At 41.5% G+C, this 24,975-nt stretch overlaps 1 protein-coding gene across 1 annotated transcript in view; it reads left to right on the top strand.

The window, feature by feature from the left end:
• Positions 1-24,975, top strand: part of gli3 (GLI family zinc finger 3) — a 118,387-nt gene that overhangs the window by 88,767 nt on the left and 4,645 nt on the right. The window contains exons 6-14 of the mRNA XM_059326798.1: positions 2,916-3,077; positions 8,705-8,906; positions 11,594-11,813; positions 13,375-13,488; positions 15,067-15,207; positions 22,071-22,220; positions 22,319-22,483; positions 22,568-22,849; positions 23,843-24,239. Coding sequence (XP_059182781.1) covers positions 2,916-3,077; positions 8,705-8,906; positions 11,594-11,813; positions 13,375-13,488; positions 15,067-15,207; positions 22,071-22,220; positions 22,319-22,483; positions 22,568-22,849; positions 23,843-24,239 — 1,833 coding nt within the window. The remainder of the gene's footprint in view (positions 1-2,915; positions 3,078-8,704; positions 8,907-11,593; positions 11,814-13,374; positions 13,489-15,066; positions 15,208-22,070; positions 22,221-22,318; positions 22,484-22,567; positions 22,850-23,842; positions 24,240-24,975) is intronic.

Below are 24,975 nucleotides of genomic sequence, written 5' to 3'. Positions count from 1 at the left end.
AGTTGGATTCAACAAAAATGGATACAAAATAAGAATTTAAAAAAACTATTAGAAAGCAATACTTGATTTTTTTGGATTTTAGTAATTAGTAGTGCTGAAGTGAGCTTGCTTGAAATTTGGAGACTGATTATGTCAGAAAAAAATATTTGCAATTTTTTTTTGTTTGCTAGTATAATTTTATATATATATATATATATATAATGTTTGACTGCTGTTGAGACAAAACAAGCATTTTTTTTCTTTTTTTGTGGACTTTTTTAAGAATTTGATCTTACTTTTATCACGGGAATCTTAGCCCTACATCCACAAATGTATGTGCAAACTGCAACATAACTGCACATAGATACCAAAGAACATCCTTTGAAAATGAATTCTGGTGTAAAAATGTAATGCATTTACAATTTTTCTACCATTTCTACTGGACAGGTAACTCTCTAACAACATCACTTTGGGATCTGAAATCTGTGATTTGCATTTCCCCCCTATTTCTTAGACATTTTCTAGACTAGATAATTAAGTGGTTTAGTGCAAAAATGTATGACAGAATAATGAAGATTGAATATAATATTGGTTGCAATCCTATTGTGGTATATGTCTTGTTTTACCAGTCAGAGGTAAAAAAAAACAACTCACACTGCTTCAAATTACACTATAAAAAGTACACTTAGGCATACATTAATATGTTCTATAAATCGATTATTATAAAATATTTTTTAATAATTGCTCTGGATTTAAGAAGTCAAATGTCATGTTTAGTTTATCCAAAACCCAAATTTATTCAGTTTGATGTAATATATTGCAGAGAAAAGGACATTTCTATATTTGAGAGGCTAAAAACAGAATTTCTGCTTTAAAAATTACTTTAACGATTGATCAGCTATCAAAATGGTTTGTGATGTTTCTGTCGATTAACTAAACAATGAGTGGACTTATCGTTGCACCTATTACAGTCCTCGTGTTGTCGGCCATCAACCTTTTGGCACTTCAGCAGGACTTTGGCTCCAAACCTTGTGTATAAGAGTATTTCTCAAAGAGCCTTTCCTCTCCACCGACACACTCGACTTCATCTCGTCCGAAGCTGAAGACCACGAGTCCCTCTCCAGCCCTCTCCTGCACTCCAACAATCGCTGTCTGCAAACAGGAAGCTGAACAATCTCTACCCTCCAATTTTCCACCACCACAACATAATGTGCACCAGTCTCCGCTTGCTTTAAATCAAAATAGTTTCTCCAACCTACCACATGATCCCCTTTCAGCTCATAATGCTTTGAATTGTGAATGAGGCACCTAATTACTCCTTTAATCAATCCAGTGATTAATTAACCCATCAGCTTTTGTGTTGTTAGTATATCACCACGCTTACAGGGAGCCTCCGTCTTCAATATGCAATTTTTTTTCCCCTACCAAAATGTACATTTGAATAATGATGAATTAATTAACAGAATCTAATGGAGATTTAAAGTGGGTGGGATTTAGTGCCACCCTCTCGCTGCCACACATTTGCTTTCTTTTTTTTGTGCTCCTCCCTCACACAATATTTCTCTCTTTTCTATGTGAGATGGAGTTCAGAGGTAAGCTCGCCCCTGATCCTATTGTAATGCTGAAGGAGCACCCGGTGGCTCACCAAGTCCTGAGGCACATCTCTGCCTGGGTGCCACACTGACAGCCTGCCCCCACTCCCCCCACCCGTTTCTTGCCCCCAGGAACGATCTCAGATGCCAACATTTCTGATTTAGAAATTCTGCAAAGCCCTTTTCTGTGCGTGTTGGATACTGAATGGGCCATATTATGGCTGAATGCAAAAGCAAAGCTAAGGCGGAACAGCACAGACAATTAAGAGACTCCCCCCTTCCACTGAAGACATAATACCCAGATCGAATTAATTTAGATTTTTTTCTTACATTCATTCAACCAATCATGGATGCATATTGCAGGCATACAGGCCAGTCTTAAGAGGAAATCTCCTCATACAGTGTTTCTTTATTTATTTGTCTTTATTTCTGCAGTTTGGGGGAAAAAAGAGCTGCAGCACTCTGTGGGTCTGAACCGATTCTATATTTGCATCCAAAACCACAGTGTTAGTCTTTTCCCTCTCTCTTTCTTAGAATATTTGCATAAGGAAGCCCACCACCAGATGTTTATTTTTAGGCTACGGTTCAAGGACTTACAGCACTCTATAACTAAGGGAATGACTTGGAAAAGAGAGGCATTTTGGGGGAAGAGAGAGACAGAGAGAGAGAGAGAGAGAGAGAGAGGGAGAGAGAGAGAATCGTTTTGCTGCATCTTTATGCATGCAGATACGTCTGGGCAGATTTAGGTCTTTTGTTTTTCCTATAGAGTTTAAAAAGGAGCACAGTCGAGGAGCAGGTTGCATATCTGCACACTGCAGCCCTGATGTGTACAACACAGAAGCACCATCTCTGGCAGAAGATGTGTCAGCCCACATACTCTTACCACACACACATACACACACACACACACTCTCCAAAGTGATCAAGGAACAGTAAGAAGAAGAGAAAGGGCTGTTAAAGAACTGTATTGTAAGACGATCAGTTATGCTGTGCTCGGCATGAGTGCATCAATCACACACTAATGCACACTCACTGTAATCTCTGAGCAAGCATGCGCTAATCCCCAGCGAGGCTCTCCACTTCAGGTGATGCTCCCTGTGCAGCTGTTTTGCTTAACTTGATGGTGTTGCTAATGTGCTCATTACTGTTCTGCTGAGCTGATTATCATCTCATGTAAATGAACGCAGGTTTGTAATGCAGCGCAGGTGCTCCGCTTGTCGTGTTTTTATCACTACATAATTCTTCTTCTCCCCCTGTTTTTTCCCTCCTCTCTCGTCCGTCACCTTCACTTTTTTGGTCTCCTTGTTTCCTCTTTACTAACCCGATATGTTCTCCCCGCTCCAGCCCCTCACACAGGTCTGACCACGGCCGAGTACTACCACCAGATGGCTCTGCTGGCGGGTCACCGCAGCCCGTACGCCACCGACCTGCTGCCCTCTGTGGCGTCCACAGCCGGCGCCAGCAGCACCAACGCACTGCACATGGAATACTTGCATGCAATGGAAAGTAAGTCAGAGCTGAACTCACACTGACAAATAACTGAAAGTTTTTAGCATGGACAGGGTGTCATAATTTCTTTTCTTTTTTTATTATGGCCTTAGTTTTGGTACATTCCTGAAAAACATGGCACATTTATCATATCACACTTGATATACAGTGACCTCTCTCTTTAAGGAATTATTTGAAAATGTGACATTTGTCTGTTGGTCTTTACAAATCAAGACTCTATATCCTTCAGGGCTCAGAAAATAAATGTTCAAATTGAAAATTTAATCGAATAATAACCTTAAAATCAAAAGTGGAACTGAGTCGTGGATTTGGAGAATCGTGACACCCATAAAACACACACAAGCCCATTTCTAAGCATCTTCAAAGTGCTGATCCAGGTTTTTTTTAATGTACAGGTGCATCTCCATAAATTAGAATATCATAGAAAAGTTTATTTATGTCAGTAATTCAATTCAAAAAGGAGAAATTACACATTTTATAGATCCATTACACACAGAATGTCTGAATGTATTTCTTCTAATTATAATGATTATGGCTTACATTTAATGAATACCTAAAATTCAGTGTCTCACAAAAAATGTAATATTATAAAAGATCAATTTTAAAAAGAGTTTTTAATATGGAAATGTTGGCCTCTGAAAAGTATGTCCATCTATATGACTCAATACTTGGTTGGGGCTATTTGACTTGAACTATTGGAAATGGACTTTTCCATCATATTCTAATGTATTGAGATGCACCTGTACTTTACTATATACACACAGTATTTTGACATGAGGTCGGACTGGTCCATAATCAGCAGTCTGTGTTTGTGAAATTTACAGACCACTGGGGTTTTCTGAACTCAACCTCAATCATGAAAAGTTCAAGTTTATACATCAATTCTTGCAAAGTTTAATTAATGCATGTTGTAAAGTGTACTATGTGCTTATGTTGCTCCTCCCCTCTCCTCATGTTGTGCTTTATCTTTGTTTGCGGATGTGAGAGAATGCTGGCGTTGTTTGTTCGCCGCTTCTCCATCTGAAGTCTGTCGTATGTATGGTTATTTATATGTTGTTGCCTGTTAAGCGTCTTTGGGTGTCTTGAAAAGCGCTATACATATTAAATATATTATTATTATTATTATTATTATTATTAATAATAATAGAATAATGTTGTTCAGAGGCCAGTTTTTGCCTGTGAAATCCACATATCTCTAAAGTTTTCATGTGCTTCAGGAGGCTTTAGGCCTTTTCCACAGCAGACATTTTGACTTGTCACAGTAAAAGCGCAGGTGTTAGTAGTAACAGTAACAATGTCTCTGTTCTAAAGTGTTCCAGTGAGAGTGACTGTTACTCCTGACCCTTAGGCAGCTCTATATGGGGGGGAACAACACTCCACCACAGACCCAAATAAAACACAGCAAACCCTTAAAATCAATTAAATCCATGGGATTTATTAACATAATGACACACAAACAAAAAACCACAAAACCCCAGGCTGAGAGGCACCAAGCCCAGCAGTCCCCACATCAGAGGCCTCTCCTCTCGCTGCTGCTGCTGCTGGATCAGGATCTTTTAAAGCGTGCCTTCCCAGGCCAGGTGCACCTCGTTGGGCAACGCAGCACACTTGGGCACACCTGCAGCGGTGAGGGGAAAGGGACGACATCGCCGGAACAACCCCACCCTTTAAACAATCACGCACAAGCACAAAAGCGTTTAAAGTTCAGTGTGGCACTAATACAACACCCCAGAGTCCAGGGTGACAAATTACCACCGTGCTATTTATCCAGTGAAAGAAAGTGCACTTGGTATTTAAGATGAGTGCTAATTATCAAGGCTGAATGTGAAGGTAGAACACAACTAATTATACAAATTATGATAATAAAAAACACTCAGTGCAGTGATTTCTACCTCTGAGCATGTAGACTAAAACAAATTGGAAGTCTGGAATCTAATATTGTTGCACCCAGGATTAAATACAAGAAATTTCTTCAATACTTCGGATACTTCCATTAGAGTACCTGTGTAGGGCGTATAATTCAACAGTCTAGTGTTCTCTCAAATTGTGCACGGCTTCCCTTTTTTAGTCTAATAACACTCACACCATTTTGTCAACTTATCGATTAGTTGATTTAATTATATGTAATGTGATATGTAAAACTGACTTTCTCCACAAAGAATCATGCAAAAAACTCCACTTCAGCTCTCGTTTACCAGAGATGTGGAAATTAATTTAATACAAATAAATCTTTAATCTGAAAAAAACATTACCAAATGACTTATCGACCAAAATGACAGTTTAGACTAACTGAGACTAACTAACTGTGTTGACAGCAATCACACACATGTTCCTCAGAAAGAGTCAAGGTCACAAATTTTGGAGATTCACTGTTTTCAGTGGACAGCAACAACATGCATTTGGTCAGTTCTTTTATTTATTCCAGTATGCATTAACCTAACATGCAGATCAATTCACTCATAGGCATCTATGTTAAAACCAGACTAAATTCAACAGTATTTAAACATTGCATTTCAACATATAATATATATATGTAATATATGCTTACTACACATTGAAATACAGTCACTGAAATTATCTGAAAACAACAGTTTTAGGTAAACCAAGACACATAAAACCTGTTTTTTTTTTTTTAACCAGATGTAGCTACGGTTGTGGTAAAGGATTTTTTTTGTATGATAACTATCTTATATGCCAGTTTCACAGTACATGGTTTTAAACAGTCATTGGTATGATCAGTAACAATGATCCTTAAAGTATGAAAACAGATGGGTTTCTTTTGGTTTAAATAAAAAAAAATCCAATACCATAGTGTATAGTATGACAATGTTTTATTTTGATTCCATGGGAAACTGTAAAAGTAGCTCAGCAAGTGAAAAGACACCCACCAAATCCAGCCTTGTGGGATTCCACCTTTAAGTATTATGAGTGCATACCTGCACATTATAGCCTGGGTGGGCCCAGTGGGAATTCAACCTCTAAGATGCACCTTCACAATACCTTGTACTATATATAGATGAAGCTGCAGCTCAACCGCGGCGAGGACGGACCTGCAACTTTCCTTTGACATGATTTAAATGAGCTATTGTCTTAATGTGTTGGGCTCAGGACTGTGTGCAGAGGACTTATGCTAATGAGTTATTTTAAAGTGTAAATAGGAAATTAAACGCACACTGAATCTTAGAAAGGTCAGACAGCCTCACCCCGCTCCCTTTGATGAGAATGTATTTAGTCAGGCAGACGCCGCTTTCATGGAAATCCGGGGTGAAGTTCCCCCCATTCCTCAGAACAAACTAATTAAAACTAGCCAAACTTGTGCGGGTATCAGAAAATTAATTGCTATTAAGTGGGAATTGGAATGTCCCGCCATTCATCACTGCAGAAATCCTTTCTTCTGTGTCACTTTTTAAGATTAATAGACTGAAACAAAACAATTAGGGCCAAATTTAAGTGGAGATGCGATGCTCGTCACTTAAAAAACGCCTGTGATCATTGCTGGTAATAACTCATCATGTTTCAACAATGTGTGTTCCAACGCTGGAAAAATTAACACTTTAAAGCTTTGAGAGAAAAAAAAAACATACAAAGAGAAGAGTCTATCAAGAGGCTTTGCGCTGATAATCTGGGCTACCATGTTACTGCGGCTATTTTAGTCTATTTCACATAATTACCTTCAGAGAGAGTTGTGCTAATGAAACAATGGGCCTGTCCTGCCTATTTGTGCTTTAATGGGCTATTGTCTATGTTCCTGCTGCCTAATTAGTGCCACAGCTCTCATAGATCACTACACCAAAGTCTGTATTTGTGCTCTTCATTAGCTCATTTTAATTTCCTTGCTATTTTGTCTAAAGACACAGTGTTTTTCTTATTAAGACGTTCACTTTTAGGAACATTTTAAACACTGGAACGCATGTTTGATACAAACAAATTGCCAATAATTGCATCTGTTCAGCAAAAATTAACAGTAACACATAATCAAAAATGAATTATGAGTAGAGAAATAGGATTACTGTCATATTTATGTATGTCTAGAATGATTGTTTTCATCTTAAGCAAGTTTTCTGCAGTCCTATATTCCTACTTCAGCCCTCCCCTGTGATAGTGTCCCTCTCCGGTGGCCCCAAAGTGTGTCAGCGAGGGTTCAACCCTCAGTTTTTGGAGCCAGCTTTTATTTCCAACGCCGTCAGTCCAGCGTGTCTGAACCCTCCCTGGCCACAAGAATTAATGACGCGGCGCGTAACCAGCCATCCCGTCCATAAATCAAGAGGAAATTAGAGGGACAGTCCTGCTACGAGCCAGGACGCTCCTCTCTCCGTCTCCCCCAGTTGGCCGATTTATCATTTGGGCTGTGCATTAATAAACACCACTCCCATGAGGCTTTGCAGTGGTGGGACGCTGGCCCTGCTACGCTTCTCTCACTTGTGGTAAATTAGGAAAATTCACTTTTGGTGGCTTGTTTAAAAAGTGTTGAAATTCTGTCCAAAGCAGGATGATTCTTTATGTAGGATTAAACGTATGGTTCAAGCTGAATGAAATGGGAAAAAATCAGACATGTCGAGGAGCGTCACACGACAAGCTACACTGTATTTAACAAGTGTGCGCGCTCAGGGATTTATATGTGTTTATATACGTATGCCCCCTCTCCAACAGCCCCTTCACCGAGACATAAAAAAAGACAGATTTTCCATACAATGACAATGTAAAGGGGGCGTTGCTCTCCATACAGCTTCACGCTGTAGTGGAAAGTCGGGCCTATGTATGCCAGAACACCACCGCCGCCACTACAGAGGCATCCACACACACACATTCACATCCACACACTGTGATTACCATGTGAATGGAGCGCTCTGTAATCGTTGGATGTGTCAGACGAGAGCTGGAGCATTTACGTTTGGGAGATGGATGGATTGTGGGGGACGTAAATATGGAGGGGGGTTATCGGGGCTGCGTAAGCTGGTTTTGTTTGCCTTTATAAAATAACTCAAAATGTTTTATTTCCAAGTCTTGAGTCACAAAGTCATTGTGTCAGTTCACGCACAAAGCGCGACATCCCCTCAGCGCTTTTTCTCCCCTCCTTCCATCTCCCTCTGTTTTTCCCTGTCTTGTTTGTGACATCTCCATGTGAAAAGACAACAAAAGTCATGTTTTAATCTCTACCCGTGGCTCATTGTATGTGCAGAGAGAATGGTTGCGCCGTTTCCGCCTTTTACCTTTTCAAACCCCCTTTTTAGTATTTCCAGTCAACATTGATTGCATTTGAATAACGAGTCAAATTGGACTTGATTAAATATTACCATACACAGTCAGAGCATTTCTCCAACATAAAAGACATGTTTTCTCATGGATGAAATGCAAGCAGTGCATCAAGTGACAGCTGAACACTCATTGAGATGAGCCTTTTGTCTGATGATTGACAAAAATGTCATCTGTTAGGGTTAGATTAGGTTAGAGTTTGGATGAAATCACGTATAAACCAGAAAATGCTCTTTTTTAAAAATCTAGCTGATGCTCTTCTCTATAAAACACGGAACAATCCAGCAGATACGGCTTATTTTACAGTGTTAACCTTTCACTTTCTCAGTCATTCTGTTTCAGTGCCTCACTCCTCTCTGCTCCTCCTGCAGACTCTCGTTTCTCGAGCCCGAGGCTGCCGTCACGGCCCAGCAGGAAGCGCCCGCTGCCCATCTCGCCGCTCTCAGAGCACAGCTTTGACCTGCAGACCATGATCCGCAACTCGCCCAACTCCCTCGTCACCATGCTCAACAACTCTCGCTCCAGCTCCTCCACCAGCGGCTCCTACGGCCACCTCTCCGCCGGAGCCATCAGGTAACTAACTGACATGTCCTGCATGAATTATTCTTAAAGCTCACCAAAGAGAGGACCAAGTCACATGTGGTCCGAAGTCTTTACACTCAAGTCCGAAGTGAAGACTGATGAGTCCCAAAGTTTCGACTCACAAGCCATTTTAAAATCAGTAAAATTAGAGTTATATAAAATTTACAAAGGTCTTCTTGGTTATCTCCTGCAACCTGATTGGCTGCTGTCGAATTCAATGTGACATGATTCAGGAAATGTAGGGAAATAAAATGATTCGTGCCACACTTTTTAAACAACATACTCTTGAATCTTTTGGCCTTGGCGAAAGGTATCAAGTGTTTTCAAGTCAAAAAGCTCAAGTGCAAGTAAAAAGTCACAAGTCTTTGGTGAAAGAATCCAAGTCCAGTTGAAAGTCATTAAATTTGTGACTCAAGTCTAAAGCAGAATCTGGCCGATATGGGATTTTTGAGGCCGATAAAATACAGATTTTACAGGTGAAAAAATAACTGATGAGACATGGCAGCAGCATATATAGAAAAATAAACATTTTCTATGTGGTCCTTTATGACTTTGAAGGTAGTTCTTCATAAAAAACACTTTCTGAAAGAATATTTAACATTATTAAATAGCTAAAACCATGTCTGAGTCACTCCAAGCATAATTTTCTACATAATATATTCTGTAGAAATCTTATCTGCCAATACCGATAGATACAGATATGGCTTTGATAGGCCAAAGTACAGCAGATAAAATCAGGCTCTACATTAAAGTTATAAAAAAATAACTACTTTGCTGTCAGGATGTCTTTCAGCAGCTTTGATTGACTGCTTTTTTCTCAAGGTGGTCATTCGGGGACTACAACGTGCCAATAATAAATCAAACAGCAGCATCTCTGCAGGGAGGATGCTGCTGTAAATGATTTTCTAATAGCATTGATTGGTATTTTTCACGCAGCACACCATAATATTACAGTAGTTACAATGCGGTCGGTGTGAGAGACAGAAAGTGAGTGTGTGTCGTCCACGTCAAACCCCCATGTGGGTGACGATCTCCCAGCCAGCCAGTCAGCCGGCCTCCCCGGCGGCTAGTGTCAGTCATCCGGTACAACTCGCGGAAACATCACATACATCACGCCCCGGTACCGGAGGGGCTGAGCAAAGGGGAAGCAAAAGAAAAGAAAAAGAGAAGGGGGAAAGGAAAGATCCATGGCCCCACCCACAGCCATTGATCAGCGATCTGTAAGAAGAGCCTGATCAATCACGCTGCACGCTCAGCCACTGTCCCGCTGACAGGGCCCAAATAGCCAGAGCCAACAGACTGATGAGTGATATGACAAGCGGATGGGCCCCCAAATGTGTCTCGGCCCATTGATTTCCACTCGGCTCGTAATAAGATCAGCAGACATATGGGTCGCAGCGAGAGCTCAGGATGAATGGAGGCCACAGACACAGATCTGTGTTTATCCGGCGGTTCACCTGTGGTTACACAGACCCCAGAGGAGGTTCGGTGGCTTCTGGGATTTTTTTTTTTATAGAATAAACAAAGTTAGCTCAGGTTGAAGCAAGTAATTTAGCTTTTATTTACATGGCTATACGACACACTCCAGATTGTTTATCATCTGCATCGTTTGCCCAGTGGAAGGATGACATACTGCCTTACACAGACCACATGATAATTCACTGTGTGTTAACAAGCTGAACATTCATTGGCAGGGATTCGCCGGCAGCCCCGTGGTTCCAGCATTACCACACCGTCTCCTGTCAGATTGTCCTCAGGGACGAGAAGCTATCCAGAACAATCCATTTATTCACTGTCTTTCCCCTTTTCTGCCTCAGTGCCACCAAAAAAGTGGTGGAGGAACTATTCAGATCGTAGAAGTAGTAATTCCACACTGTAAAAGTAAAGTTCTGCATTGAAAATGTATCTTTAGTAACAGTATGTAAGTACAACCAGGCACTAAAAGCATTAAAAGTACAGAAAAAAGCCCCATACTATTATATATTCTATTACATTCAAGTAGGTTGATCTAATTCTGAACTATGAACTAATGATTCTTTTCATTATGGATTATTCTGCTGATTATTTCATCTATTAATGAATTGCATGTTTTTGTCAAAATTGTTTAAATATTGAGAAAAGCCATCACAATGAGCCCAAAGTGAGACCATCACAATGCTGGTTTTGCCCAACCAACAGTCCAAACCTCAACATTATTAAAAAATAATTAAAAAAAATATTTAAATAATTTGATGGAAAAGCAGCAAATATTCACATTTGAGAAGCTGTAAATGGAAATGTTTTGCATATTTACTTTAAAAAATATATATAGATAATCAAAATAGCTGCCAATTAATTTTCTAACAACCAACTAATTATTTCTGCTGTATTTGAACAAACTGTTGGGTAGTTTAGGTTATTTTATACCAACAAAACATCATAAGAATTATGAATTCTTCATATTTTTTTTATTTAAAAAAATCTTAATTTATAAAGTAACTAAAGCTGTCAGATAATTGTAGTGGAGTAAAAAGTATTTCATATTATAATATATAATATTTCCCTCTGAAATGTTGCAGATTTCAAGAAAAAAATGACTTGGAGGAAAAAAAAGACTTGATTAAATGTACTTAGATTCTTTCTGCACATGATGTTTTAGAGAAGTTTCTGATTTTATGTTACCCTCCTGCTCTCTGCAGCCCGGCGCTGAGCTTCGCCTACCCTCCGACCCCGGTGGCTCTGCACGTGCACCAGCAGCTGATTGGCCGTCAGCCGGGCATCGTGGGCTCTGCCTTCGGCCACAGCCCGCCCCTCATCCACCCGTCGCCGGCCTTCGCCACCCAGAGGCCCGTCCCTGGCATCCCCCCCTCCGGGCTCAGCGCCAGCGAGCGCTCAGCCCTCTCCAACGACTCCTCACAGGTGAGAGCAGCGGCAGGCGCCTGTGCGATTCATCATCACAGGTAATAGATAGCGGCGTCGCATGCCAGCCACATCTAGGCAGCGAGCACTCATGGTACAGGCAGGACCCCCCCTCCACGCGCTCATCTCCTGGGATTTTCCTCCTACTTGTGTTGTCTCTTGTTTTTTCGGCTGCGCCGTGCGGCCCAGAGCGTGCCTGCAGCCAACAACAAGGGGCTTGTTAGCATAGAATCCCACTGCTGACTCCATTAATCACGAGAGAGAGAACAGGGATATAGAGAGGGAATATTGACATGGATGGATGGATCCAAAGGGGCTTTTTCTCTCCATCCTCAACCCTTACTCTATGTGCGGGCCCATGTTTGAAGTAAATATTCAATGTTTATTACCCGTCCTCCCTGCTGTTTCCCATCCCTCGAATTTTGTGTCATCAAGAATGAGGCCTCGTTCAAATTGGGCACACCAAAATTGCAATTTTCCTTTTTTCCTTCTCCTGAATGAATAGAATATTGCTTTGGGGGGCCACAGCCGGATCTCATATGTTTCAGCGAAGATGTTGCAGACACTAACGGGATGAAAAACAGCAACATAAGAGGGGAAAAAAACAAGAAAACTTCCTCTTCAAGATCATAGTTGTTAATTCTCTTATTCTTGTGAGATTGGTATGCAACAAGAATTCCCCCAAGGGTGAATTTAAGGCCGGGCCAAAGTCAGGTCATGCTCTGGTTCACTGAATGCTTCATTGAATTGGTCCCAGAGTTTGTTTTTTAATTGCTGTGATTAGAGGAGCTAATGTGATGCAGTCAATTGCATAGTTTTTCATTTGCGCAGTTAAAACTCTTAAACAGAAATCATTATGGTTCAAGCATAGTTGTTTTTCCTGCTTGATTAAGTAAATGATTGATCGACTTATAAGCATCACATGCATTTTTAATGATAGTATAGAGGATAGTATAAGAGATATCAGTAAAATGTGACTTTAAAGGAATACTTCACCCTTAAAATGATGCTTTGTAACCCACTCTGTATAACAACCCACCCTGTGTTACCTTAAATTCTCAAAGATAACTTTGTTTTTCTTGAATACCTCCACAGTGAACGAAGATTTAAAAAATGTGAAAAATTATGATAAATTGAATTAAATGGGGGCCATATTTCACAACAGCAACATCCACTTACAAATTCTCTGCAAAATATGTGCAATTTAATTTTATCTATCCAGTCTTACCTCTGTTACAAACATGCATTTTTACACTTTGCATGCATGTGATATTTTATGCATTTGTGTTTTAAATGGTAAGATTTGTTTGGGAAGTAGTGAGCGTACTACTTGATAAATAATACTTGGATTATACTGCACAAGTTGTGTGACAATTTGTAAACATATTTTAATATAGTTTTGCCTTTTTAATCACGGCCGTCATTTACCTCCATTCATTTAGGACTTACTCTTTTTTTCACACAGGTTGACTAATTGATGTACAAATGATCATTTTATGGGTGTATCATCATCACATTAATGTCATGGGAAGCATGAACTTATAAAAAAATATTTCCACAGACAAAACCAACAAGTGAATCTGCAGTGAGCAGCACAGGAGACCCAATGCACCACAAACGCTCCAAAATGAAACCGGAGGAAGAGCTGCCGAGCCCCGGCGCAGTGAGCGTGCAGGTGAGGATTGTCTACATTTATCAGCAATATAAAAAAATATTTTCACTCACTGGCTCTGTAGGATATTATTAGTAAATCCCAGAATTCACCAGCCAGGTTTTTATTTTTAGATTTTTTCACCAGGAATAGGAAATAATGACTGCAACAATAGACAAGCTTACCAGCCACAGTTTGCATTTATTTACCTGCATTTCTTAATGTTTCCCACCCTGCTCTTCTCTGTTCCCAAAGCGAAACATTTCATCGATCTTTTGCACACTAGAAGGAAATTGTTTTTGCTTTTGTTTAATCAAAAATTTAAGTGGCTGCAGAAACAAACGTGATAACAGTGAGTGTTTGCAGGAAGAACCTTATTAGAGTGGATATGGAGGCAGCAACAGCAGATTCAGTCTGTGCTGTCTGGTGGAAGCCCACATCGCGCTCTGCTGTATTAGCCCACACCAGCTCTCCACTCCACTCAGCCTGCTAACTGTGACAGTGAAATATGTCTGGGCTAATAGAGCAACCTACAGCAGGAAAAGGGGGTTAGATTCCTCAAATACTCACCCCGGTCCTGTCGTATAACAACCCCCAAACACAGAGCGGGGCTTTCAGCGCTACATTTCCGCTCTCCACACTTTTCTCCCCGGCAGCCAAACAAGGCCAGATTCACAGGGGCACTGTGGCTGAGACCTGTGACCAAATCATTTTTGGCTGAGCCTTAGATGTAAACCAGCAGGGCCGTAAAAAATGACTTTCATGACAGATTTGGATGGACTGATGTTGGGGGGAGAAAGGCAGCTCTTGTAGCTTTTATACTTGTACGTCAAGCCTGGAATTAAAGGGATAGTTCACCTCAATTAAAAATGTAGATATTTTTATTTATCTATGTAGTTCTAGATTGTTTTGTGATGGTGATACAGCTGACAGCTTTACTTCGGTAGAAAGAATATGTGGATTTTCTTGAGTTTCCTGGAAAGAGTCATAGCTGTTTAGTTTTTTTTAAATGTTATTAATAATTTTTGGCACCTTGAGCACCACAAGCTGTGTGCCAGACATCTCTAACACTCTGCAACGCACACCAAAACAATCTAGACTGATAAATAGGACGAAATGCAGATATGAGAGAGATAAAAAAAAAAAACATTTTGATTTTGGGGTGAAATGTCCCTTTAAGTACATTTACAGTCATGGAAAATATTATTAGACCATTGTTTTCTTCAATTTCTTGTTCATTTTAATGCCTGGTACAACTAAGGTTACATGTGTTTGGACAAATATAATGATAACAACAAAAATAGCTCATACAACTTTAATTTAAGAGCTGATATCTAGCCATTTTCCATGGTTTTCTTGATAATAACCAAAATCATTTTCAAGAAAAACATGACCAAAATGGCTAAATATCAGCTTTTAAATTAAACTGTTATGAGTTATCAATATATTTGTTCTAACAAATGCAACCTTTAGTTGCACCGGGCATTAAGATAAACAAGAAATTGAAGAAAACAAGGGTGGTCTAATAATTTTTCCATGCCTTGTTTTGGGGTTATTTTTACATTGTTGTTGAAATGGAATTTTTCCACTGTCATTCCTCAGGACCATCCGGATGGGATGACCCTGGTGAAAGAGGAAGGGGACAAGGATGAGAGCAAACAGGAGCCAGAGGTGGTTTATGAGACAAACTGCCACTGGGAGAACTGTTGCCGTGAGTTCGACACACAGGAGCAGCTAGTACAAGTGAGTATCACACATTAAAAAACAGTGCCACAAGCTGTTTATTTAAACTTTAACTCCCCGCACAGAATGTTTTATTGTTCACATGAAACTGCCAAGCAGCAACCTCGGGGCATGAAAAGTGAAGCAAATGTGGAAGTGCCCTCAAGCTGCATTCTTTCCCATAGCCAGCAGGGGGCAACTCCACTGGCTACCAAAAGACTGCATAGAAGTCTATGAGAAAATGACCCTACTTCTCACTTGATTTATTACTTCTGTAAACATTCTCATAAGGAGTTTATAGTCTCAATCGTTAGTTTCAAGTCCTCTTCAATCAAGCATGATGTTAATTTTGTAAAGTATGGTCCCATTTAGAGTAAAATTGATGGTAAAGCAGGGTTTGCTTGAATGTGTCGCTACCTTGTGATTGAGGCTGCTACCATGGCCCATTTCCATGTTTCTGTCTTAGTACTTTGACCCTTTTACAGTGTATTTTCAGTTTTGTTTGCCTTAAAATGTCTCTAAGGAAGGAACCTGCACCATGCTAACAAAGCTAGCTAGCTTGCTAAATGCCAAATCAACAAACCAACTGGTGATCCACTTCTTTTAACAGTCTATGCTGGCAGTTGAAAAATCCCATTATCTAGATATCCTGTGAATTGTAAACAGGATGTTATCTTAACGATTTAACAGTTTAGAAAAAGAAACAATAAAGACAAAACATCTCTGACCCAAGTGCTTGCTTGCTCTTTAGCAGATGGTTTGCATTCACTCTTCCACTTCCTGTGTGCAGAGAAGTGTTCACACTTGAACCCAGTTGTTCTCCACCATTCTTCACTGGAGTTTCTTGCAGAAAAACAGGGAGACACAATAGAGCATTTACTACAGTAAGATTGGTGAAGACTTACATAAAAAGCTTTCCCGGGGCGGATCAGAAAAACACACACCGAAACCCCAACGCCTCTTGGTTTGTATGCTGTGAGAGTTTTCACTGTTTCTTTTCTCAAGCTCGGTAGATCCCAGCAACATCCACTGCAGCTGTGCGGCTCTGCACAATGCCCCCTATCAGGCCACAACCCCTGCCTGTGTGTCTGTGCAGCAGCAAACCCTACAGTAGAGTCAGAGCTGCAGGCATTGACTGATACTGCTGCTGGATTCCTGATTGGATCCAGGGACGGTGGTAATGGGCTCAGAAGCTGGAGAGCACAACTCACAGCTGAACGGTGCTAACTGATTTGGCGGGTTAAGCCTCCCAGAGTCAGGAAGTGAGCTTTGTGTACAACACTGGACCGGCCTTCCTCCTGTCTGTTATCAAGCGCTCACACAGCCCGGGAGATGGATGGCTCTCATCGTGGTGCGCCGGAGGGTTCGCCATTAAAGCTAAATATTAATGACATTATGGTCGCGTCACCCCAACGACTTACACTGACACTATTAGCTCTGCGGCTCTCTGAACCGCTCAGCCAAGTGAAGGAGCACACTGAAGTTGGAGAAATGGTGAAAATACACCAATATGATGCTCCAGAGTACACACACACACACACACACACACACATGAAACACACATCAGCACACATCTGATAGAACGATCCTCAGCTCTCCACAGCTGTCTATTTGCCGTCTTGACATTGCAATCCTCAGCCGCGGTGGTAACCCCTATCTATAATTGATATCCTCAGTGCGGAATGGGCTGCCTCCCGTGTTTGAAGGGCTCAGCTCAAAGGTTGAGAAGCTTGACAACTTCTTGCCCCTGTTTCAGGAGGCGGGAAGGTGGTGGGAGAGGAAGAGGAGGATGGCTTCTTAATAGAGGAAAAGCTCACTCACATCCTCCCCCTACTGTAGTCACACCAGGTGGCCATCTGTGCAAAACAATGTCCTCTCATCCCTCCACATCGAGCCTAACCTTGGCAAGCTGCTCTTATTATCAGATAGCCATGTAGACAGACACCAACACAATCCTTATTAGTTTTCCATTTTCTCCATCTCGGAATTGTTTTTTCTTTTTCTGCCGTTCGACTTTTCTGATATTGCATTTTATTTCTCATTTTCTATGCACATGCAGATATGCAGAGAGATGCCAATAAAAGTCTTCGCCTACAGAATCCGTGCCCTCTAATTCAGCAGAGCGGACGAGAAAATGCTCTTATCTCTCCGCACCCCCACCCCCCTCAGTAATAGGATAAGTACAGTATTTGGACCACAGTGGCTCTCCTCACACACTAGGAGGGGTTTGGGGGTGGGGGGATTTCCATATAACCAAACAATGGCGCGTCCCTTCCCCCTTGTACTTGTCTTCTGAAATGGCTTTGGGGAAAAAAACATGATGAGGAGAAAAAAAACCCAGTTTCTCTCTGGTTGTAACCAATTTAACCACAAAGTTGATACATATATTCATATTCAGTGATTAGAAACTGTCGTGTTGACAGTCGACGTCATGAATTGTTTTATTTTGAAGTATTAAAAGTAACAGCTGCTCTGATTCAAACATCCCTTTTCCTTTGTGGTTGGCCTAATTTTAGAATTAAGCCTTCACACCACCCTCATCGCTCTCCACCTTGTTCAAAAGCACTCCTGCCGCGCTCTTCATGCATATTTTTACACTCTCAAGCATGCTCTCACCATGACATGCCACAGCGTTTCCTTTATCATCTGCGTTTAAGCACTCTCGGTGCAGCCGATAAGATAAACATCAGATCTATGCAATTTAGCTCACTTATCTGGCCTACCCAGTCAGCAAAAGCGAGGCGGGTGTCAATTTTAGTTTGCTGTATTTATTTCATTTATTACATTTCAACTATACCTCTCCCTTTTCCTGCTCAGCTCCACATTCTTTTGCTTCCCCATTTTTGGGCATAAACCTCTCCCTCTCTCATTTTTTTCTTTCATTTTCCCTCCCTCCCTCCCCTCTTTCTCCCTTGAAGGGAGTACTTTTAAAGATAAGGCCTGGTGGCGTCTTTAATGTCTCTCTTGAAGTGGGCTTTTTTTCCCACTCGGTTTTGTCGCCGGAGATGCCAACCCCACACTCCCATAACTCCCTAATATGGCCTCGCTCAACAACCTTTTTTTATTATTTTCTTTTCGATCTATTACTGATACTTCGCCATGGAGAACTCTACAAGGGAGCTAGGCATTTTAGGGCCCTTGTATAAGGAAAAAATCATGTAGGCCATAATGTCCTCTGTATGGCAAAGCAGTTTTTTTTAGCTGTAGAGTCGTTGGATATGTGGGTAGAAAAAAACAAGTAATAAAAGTGTGGCGTTATGATAGGTGATCAAATTTGAATTGGCATTAAAACAGATTTTAGAAATGCTTCTTTAGTTTTGTGACTTTTCTGTTATTTAAAGTACCTTGAATTGACTTGTATTAATCTCAAGGTTACTACTTGACCACTTCCAAAAAAAAAGTGATCTTGTGTGCTTATAATCTACATCTACTAAACTTGAGAGTTCCCTCCTCTCCTCTCATTGCTGAGATGGGGTTGGTGGTCTGCATGTGTGTGTTCTCACAGCTCATCAGGTCTTTCCCGCCCTCCACAGTGCACCACATCCCGTTCCAGGTCATCTACATAGGTGGCGCTGTGATGTCCTTGTTCTTAGATGGGGAGCTGGCTCTCCCCGTGTGGAGCCTTGTTGAGGCGGGCTGCTGCGCGCCTCCCCGGTGTTACAGGGAGATAAACGCGGGCGCAGTCTGAAGGCAGCCCCCCTCCCTGGCTGCTGGCGCAGGCTTTAATTGGTAAAATGCAGATTTTTTTTGATCAGGAGAAGGATTAGGCCCCTTATCTGTCAAGAGTATCTTACTCTAAGATGAAAAGACTGCGCTGAATTACACATGCCAATTCCAGCTCCCTGCCCCCTGCTCGTTCACTCACTTACTCTCGTCCTCCCTCCTTCCCTCACTCACTCAATTTTTCCCCCCTTTTTACTTCCTCCCTCCTCCTTCTTCCCTGCCTTCTTTGCCTTTTTCATGCTCTTTTTCCCCCCCCTCTCTTTACACAAAGCACTTCAGCAACTGACATCACAAAAGAGCATATGATTTATTAGGCGCTGTTTGATAAAGCTAAACGGTGTTGCGGGTCCCACAGCTTAGTGAAATTGCCTTGTAAACAGGCCCTCTTTTCATGCACGCTTGCATTCTAATGCATGAGAGCTATGTCCCAGAGAGAGTTTGATAAGGCGACATGGAGATGGATACTGAAGTGGGCAAATACTGAGAAATAGAAAAAAAAAACCCTGATAGGATTCTACAGTAATGTGTGAAGAGATGGGTTTCGCATAAAGTGATTCCAAATAATTTGAAATCGGAGGCTTTTATTTTTTTTAGAAAAAACACAAAAACACCAATCCAAGTGTTAAATTGTTTGTGTTATTTAGCGCTTTTACGGATGTTTGTTCCATGCACCCAGACAGCAGGGGTCTGAACCGAGAAAACTGCACCTGTGTGTATGTGTGTGTGTCTCATACGTCACAGACGGCTTCAGTGTCCCCTGTGTCCGTGTCCCCAGCGCTCCCTGTCGTACGACTCCCTCCTAAATCCATCTTGGTGGCGTTTTTACAGTTGTTGGCCGATAAGCTGGCAGGGGGAAGATGAATAACCTGCCGCGCCGCTGCTATCAGCACCTGTTTGTCGATTTAGCCGGCCAACGGGGCCTGTCTGCTCAGCATGGAGATTATTGATTCAATAAGAATTGCCATTAGATCATGCCATTAGGTTTCTCGGCGGCCCCTCTCCCCGTGCTGTCTGTCCCGCTCTCTGTCAGCTCAGAGGCTCATGCATCACACCCGTCAACGACCTCCTTCATTTGTACAAACAGGGTGTGAGTGTGTATCCGTGTGTGTGTGTGTGTGAATGCGCTCGTGTCGTGCCAGCCACCCGTGTGATCCAACACCACGGCGCTCTCTCCCATCGCTCTCAGCCAGGGGATATTGAATGCTGCTCACAACAGACCGATTGCTTGCCACAGGGATTCCCTCACAGAGAGGGAGAAAAAGAGAAGACGAGTCAGGTTTTCTGAGGCTCAGGCCGAGGTGGGGAGGAGATCAATCTTGGAGAAACTTCACTAACGTCTGTGGTCATCCAGTCCCCAATCATTTTCCCTGGAATTAGTCTTGTTCTGTCACTTTAGAATTAAAAAATGTCAAGCGAGAATAATGGAGGTCCTTTGCGGATATATTAATGTCAATTTTACTCTTTGCTTTTGCTGTCGCACACTGCTGTTACTGCGCTGACTCATTTGTCGATACTCCCCCCCCTTTAGTAAGACTGGGAAGGGAGTGCAGGGGCAGACTTGGGGTCAAAATGTCCCAAAGAAAGATTAAAAATAGGGCGGTTTCTAGTGGGTGTCATGGTTATATGTGGGGTCATGATCTGGCCAGGGGGCAGGGCGCAGAGAAGGCACAAAGATGCCATTGTCAGAGCAGTGTCATGCCTGCAGGAAAACTGACCCTGGATGCTTTATTTGCTTTGGAGCTGCATGTTTTATAGCTCAACAATCTTTTGAGTAAGTGCTCAAAGAAAGCACGTTTTCCCCAGACATTTAAGAGCATTTAAAGTCTCTATTTATCTCCCTTCCTTTTCTCCTGCTTCCATCCGTCCCTCTTCATTCACCCTGAGGTAAAAAGACACTTCTCCGCTGCTCAGGAATGTAATAATACCGGTTTCTCTTGGTCAGGATATTGTGTCTGTCTCCCTGGGTTTAAATTGCTCCCTGAAAGGCACTTCAGAGGCCACCACAGTGTTGTCTCTGAAAGAGAGCCAGATGTTGACTTTGTCCCCAGAGGGTCCGCAAGACATTTTTTCATCCTCACCTCCTTTTATTCCCCTGTAGCATCCACCACTTACGCGGTTTTACAAGACAGTTAGTGAGCAAAGAAGAAGAAAGAGCGAAGGGGACAGAGCGAGAAAAAGGTGGTGCTCACAGATATAATGCTTGGCTGGAGTTGTAAAGCCCTCCGCATTTCAGATGCCACGACTGAACTTTTGATTTCTCGCCCTATCTCCTCACCCCCCTCCCACCTCCCCTTCCTCCCTAAGCCTCAGATTGGAAGTTGCCACTGCAGCACAACTGTCAGCACTTGTCATGTCGCCCCAATGTGATACGAAGTGACAGGGTTTTATTTGAAAATCCTGTTCAGATCGGACACTGAGACTCACAAGTTAGACTTTTCCCCTGTGTTTGTGCATATTTCCAGAGTGAGGCAGGGAAAAAGAAAAGACGGAAAGAGTTAAAGGGGACATAATATGCTCATTTTAAGAGCCATACTTTCAAACAATTTTACATGCTTTAATGTTCAAAAAACCCGTTATTGTTTTCCTACTGAATATACCCTCTGTCAGAAACGCTCCGTTTAAGTGCCTGTCTCTTTAAGAAAAAGCCCAGTCTTCTGTGATTGGTCAGTGTTTCCAGATGTGTAATCTCTGCACCATCATTGCAGCCAGGGAATGGCTGTAACAGCACTTACCTACCTATCTATAGTATAACTATACTACCTATATATAGCATTACTTTACTATTTAAAGTGCTGTTATAGTTGTGACATCACATCACGGATTTCATGATGGCTCTTTTCTCTTTCTGTGGATTGGGCATTTTGATATTTGATATATTCACAGTATTTATATATAGAGCTGCTTTATAATAATAAAAAACACGTGAAAATCTTAGTTTTTATTCAATATGGGACCTTTCATAGAAATGGGATGGTGAAAATAGCATTTGAAAACAAATTAATAACAGGACAGAGGATGTTTGTCTCTCATGCTGCAGGGCAAAATACATCCTCAAGCTGAACAACAAATCAATTCAAGGCAAAATAATATTGCACTGAGGAGAACTTATAATAATGCATTGATTGCTTTAGTTAAAGTTCTTTATTTTTTTCTTTTTCTAGCATATCAACAATGACCACATCCATGGCGAGAAGAAGGAGTTTGTGTGTCGGTGGGAGGAATGTTCAAGAGAGCAGAAGCCCTTCAAGGCACAATACATGCTGGTGGTCCACATGCGCAGACACACTGGGGAAAAACCCCACAAGTGCACGGTAAGGACACTGACTTTGTTTATTTACAGATGAAAATTCTACATGAGATTCAGGCTGTATGAGTGATGCCCTTTTCCTTCTTCTCTGTCTTCCTGCAGTTTGAGGGCTGTGCCAAGGCCTACTCCCGTCTGGAAAATCTTAAAACTCACTTACGCTCGCACACCGGAGAGAAACCTTATGTGTGTGAACATGAAGGCTGCAACAAGGCCTTTTCCAATGCCTCGGACCGGGCGAAGCATCAGAATCGTACACACTCAAACGAGGTATTGACACATTTCAGACAGTTATGATCCTTTGAGAAAAAAAAACTTGTTTCTTACAGCTCGTCTTTCTCCTTTCATTTTTAGAAACCGTATGTGTGTAAAATCCCAGGCTGCACCAAACGATACACGGACCCTAGCTCGTTACGCAAACACGTGAAGACGGTGCACGGGCCTGAGGCGCACGTCACCAAGAAACAGCGTGGGGATTACCCGCGTCCTCCGCCCCCGCGGGAACCTGGGGGCAACAGCCAGGGACGGTCACCGGGCCAGCTGGGTGGGTACACGGACCAAAGGGAGTACAACCATGCTACCTCAAAACAGGATGAATGTCTGCAGGTCAAGTCCATCAAGACAGAGAAGCCTATGGTAAGACTTTATTTAATACTCACATCTTTAACTTTATTTTCTTTACTAATGCTTTTGCTACTAATTCCTTCACTTTAACATACCTAGTGATTAGTTTCCTGTGTGATTTAACACTAAAGTCTTCTAATGAGTAAACCTTTTCTTCCTACCCAATGCTTCGGCATTTCTCTCCTTCCCTTTCTAAGGACAGTGGGTAATCAGGTGAGATAGGTATCCCTTCACATTGCATTTGTAAAATATTCTTCTTGAGTTCTCCCATCTTGCTCATTGTTTTATCATCCATTTGTCCAATTTCTCACCCTGTCACAGTTGCTTGACTCTCACCCGAAACACAACCGATTTGTTCTCACATTCATAAAACATGTTTTAATTCTACTTTAAAGAATTGAACTGGAATTTACCAAAGGCAATGCATTTTTCTGAGCAATGTCCGTTCCTCTGGGCAGAACTCTGAGGGCACTGAATGTTTTCCTGATACAGCCCAGAGCTCCAATGTGCAGCCAAATTCATTCAACAGAGTGAATACCCTCTAAACACTGCTGACGCTCGATGCCAAAAAAAGTAATTCCATTATTCCTCAGTGCAACATAGTTCCTAAAATTCAGTAAACAACCTAATTAGGCTGTAGCCGGTCTCAAAAGAGGCCTTTATCCTATTTGCCCATCCTCTGAAAACAACCCAAAACATGATTTATCTTTTTTTCTGTGTGTTTGTCCTAACTGGATCACAGGGGGAGGCATTACTCATGCCCCAATAATGTACAAAGCTTCTTCCAAACATAGTCTTTTACTAAAAAGGCAGTTAGTTTTGTGGTTTGGACAACCAGCTTGAACTGCAATGATTATGCAAGATGATTATATCAACATAAGAAAAGAATTGTCTTTCATTTTCTTCAATCACCGTCTAATGTTATAGGCAATGCATCCTTTAAATTATTACATTGTTTGTATATATGACACTGTATAATCATCTTCTCTGGTCTGTGTCTGTCAGACGTCTCAGCCAAGCCCTGGCGGTCAGTCTACATGCAGCAGTGACCAGTCCCCCGTCAGCACCTATCCCAGCAGTGGAGTCCAGCTTGCTGTGAGCGCCGGACGCTCGCCAGGAGGGGAGGGGCTGGAGGAGGACGAGGGGAAAGAGGAAAACGATGAGGAGGTGGAGGAGGAGTGTGAGGGCGAGCCAGCCCCCATCATGGACTCCACAGTCTCCACTGCGACCGCGGCCATGCTGACCCTGCAGGCGAGGCGAAGTGTCGGCCGCCCCGTGCGCTGGATGGAGCACATCAAGATGGAGAGGTTGAAGCAGGTGAATGGAGCGCTGCCCAGGCTGGGGCCCCTGTCCCCTACACCGCCCCCTAAAGGTTCCACACTACCCAACATCCTGGGGAAGGGTAAGGTTCACTTTATAAACTTTTTACTTTACTAAGTTACTAAGTTTCATTTTGTTTGAAAAACCTTGAATTTTGTTTAAAATGTTTTACCAAAAGTCAGCAACCGTTAATCCATGACAGCACAGTGGTTGAATTGAATTAACTTGACTAAGTACTGTGCTTAAGTACAATTTTGAGCTACTTTATTTGATTATTTTCCTTTTCTGCTACTTTCTACTTCAACTCCAAAACAGTTCAAAGGGAAATATTGTACTTTTACTCTACTCTACTATTAGCTGACAGTTGCAGTTACTAGTTACGGCCATAAAAAAAACAACATAAATAAGTAACTAAATAAATAAGTAAACAATGTAGTGGGGGTTCTTAAAACGCTGAGACAAACAGAAAATGAATAATACTAAAAGCAAAGGAAATACCTGACATGTATGTGTTAAACATATGATGAGTTAAATCTTGTAAATTGTAAACTGCATATTAATATATTAAGTAGTTAAAATTAGCCCTACTCTGACAAAATTAAAATGCTGCTGACATAAATGCATCAATATTATATTATTATTAAATTGGAGTATTTTGCTTAATGGCTACTTTTACTTTTTATTCTTTTTTTATTGTGATGGAAATATTTGAGCTATATGTTGAATGCATGACTTACTTGTAATAAAGTATTTGTATACTATTATAAATGTAACTTGTGTAAAATATCTCAATACTTCTTCCATCAATCCAAAAGCAT

This window comes from Centropristis striata, chromosome 23, assembly GCF_030273125.1.
Source record: "Centropristis striata isolate RG_2023a ecotype Rhode Island chromosome 23, C.striata_1.0, whole genome shotgun sequence".
NCBI lineage: Eukaryota > Metazoa > Chordata > Actinopteri > Perciformes > Serranidae > Centropristis > Centropristis striata.
The sequence above is the reverse complement of the archived record's forward strand: the minus strand, read 5'-3'. Positions and strand labels throughout refer to the sequence as shown.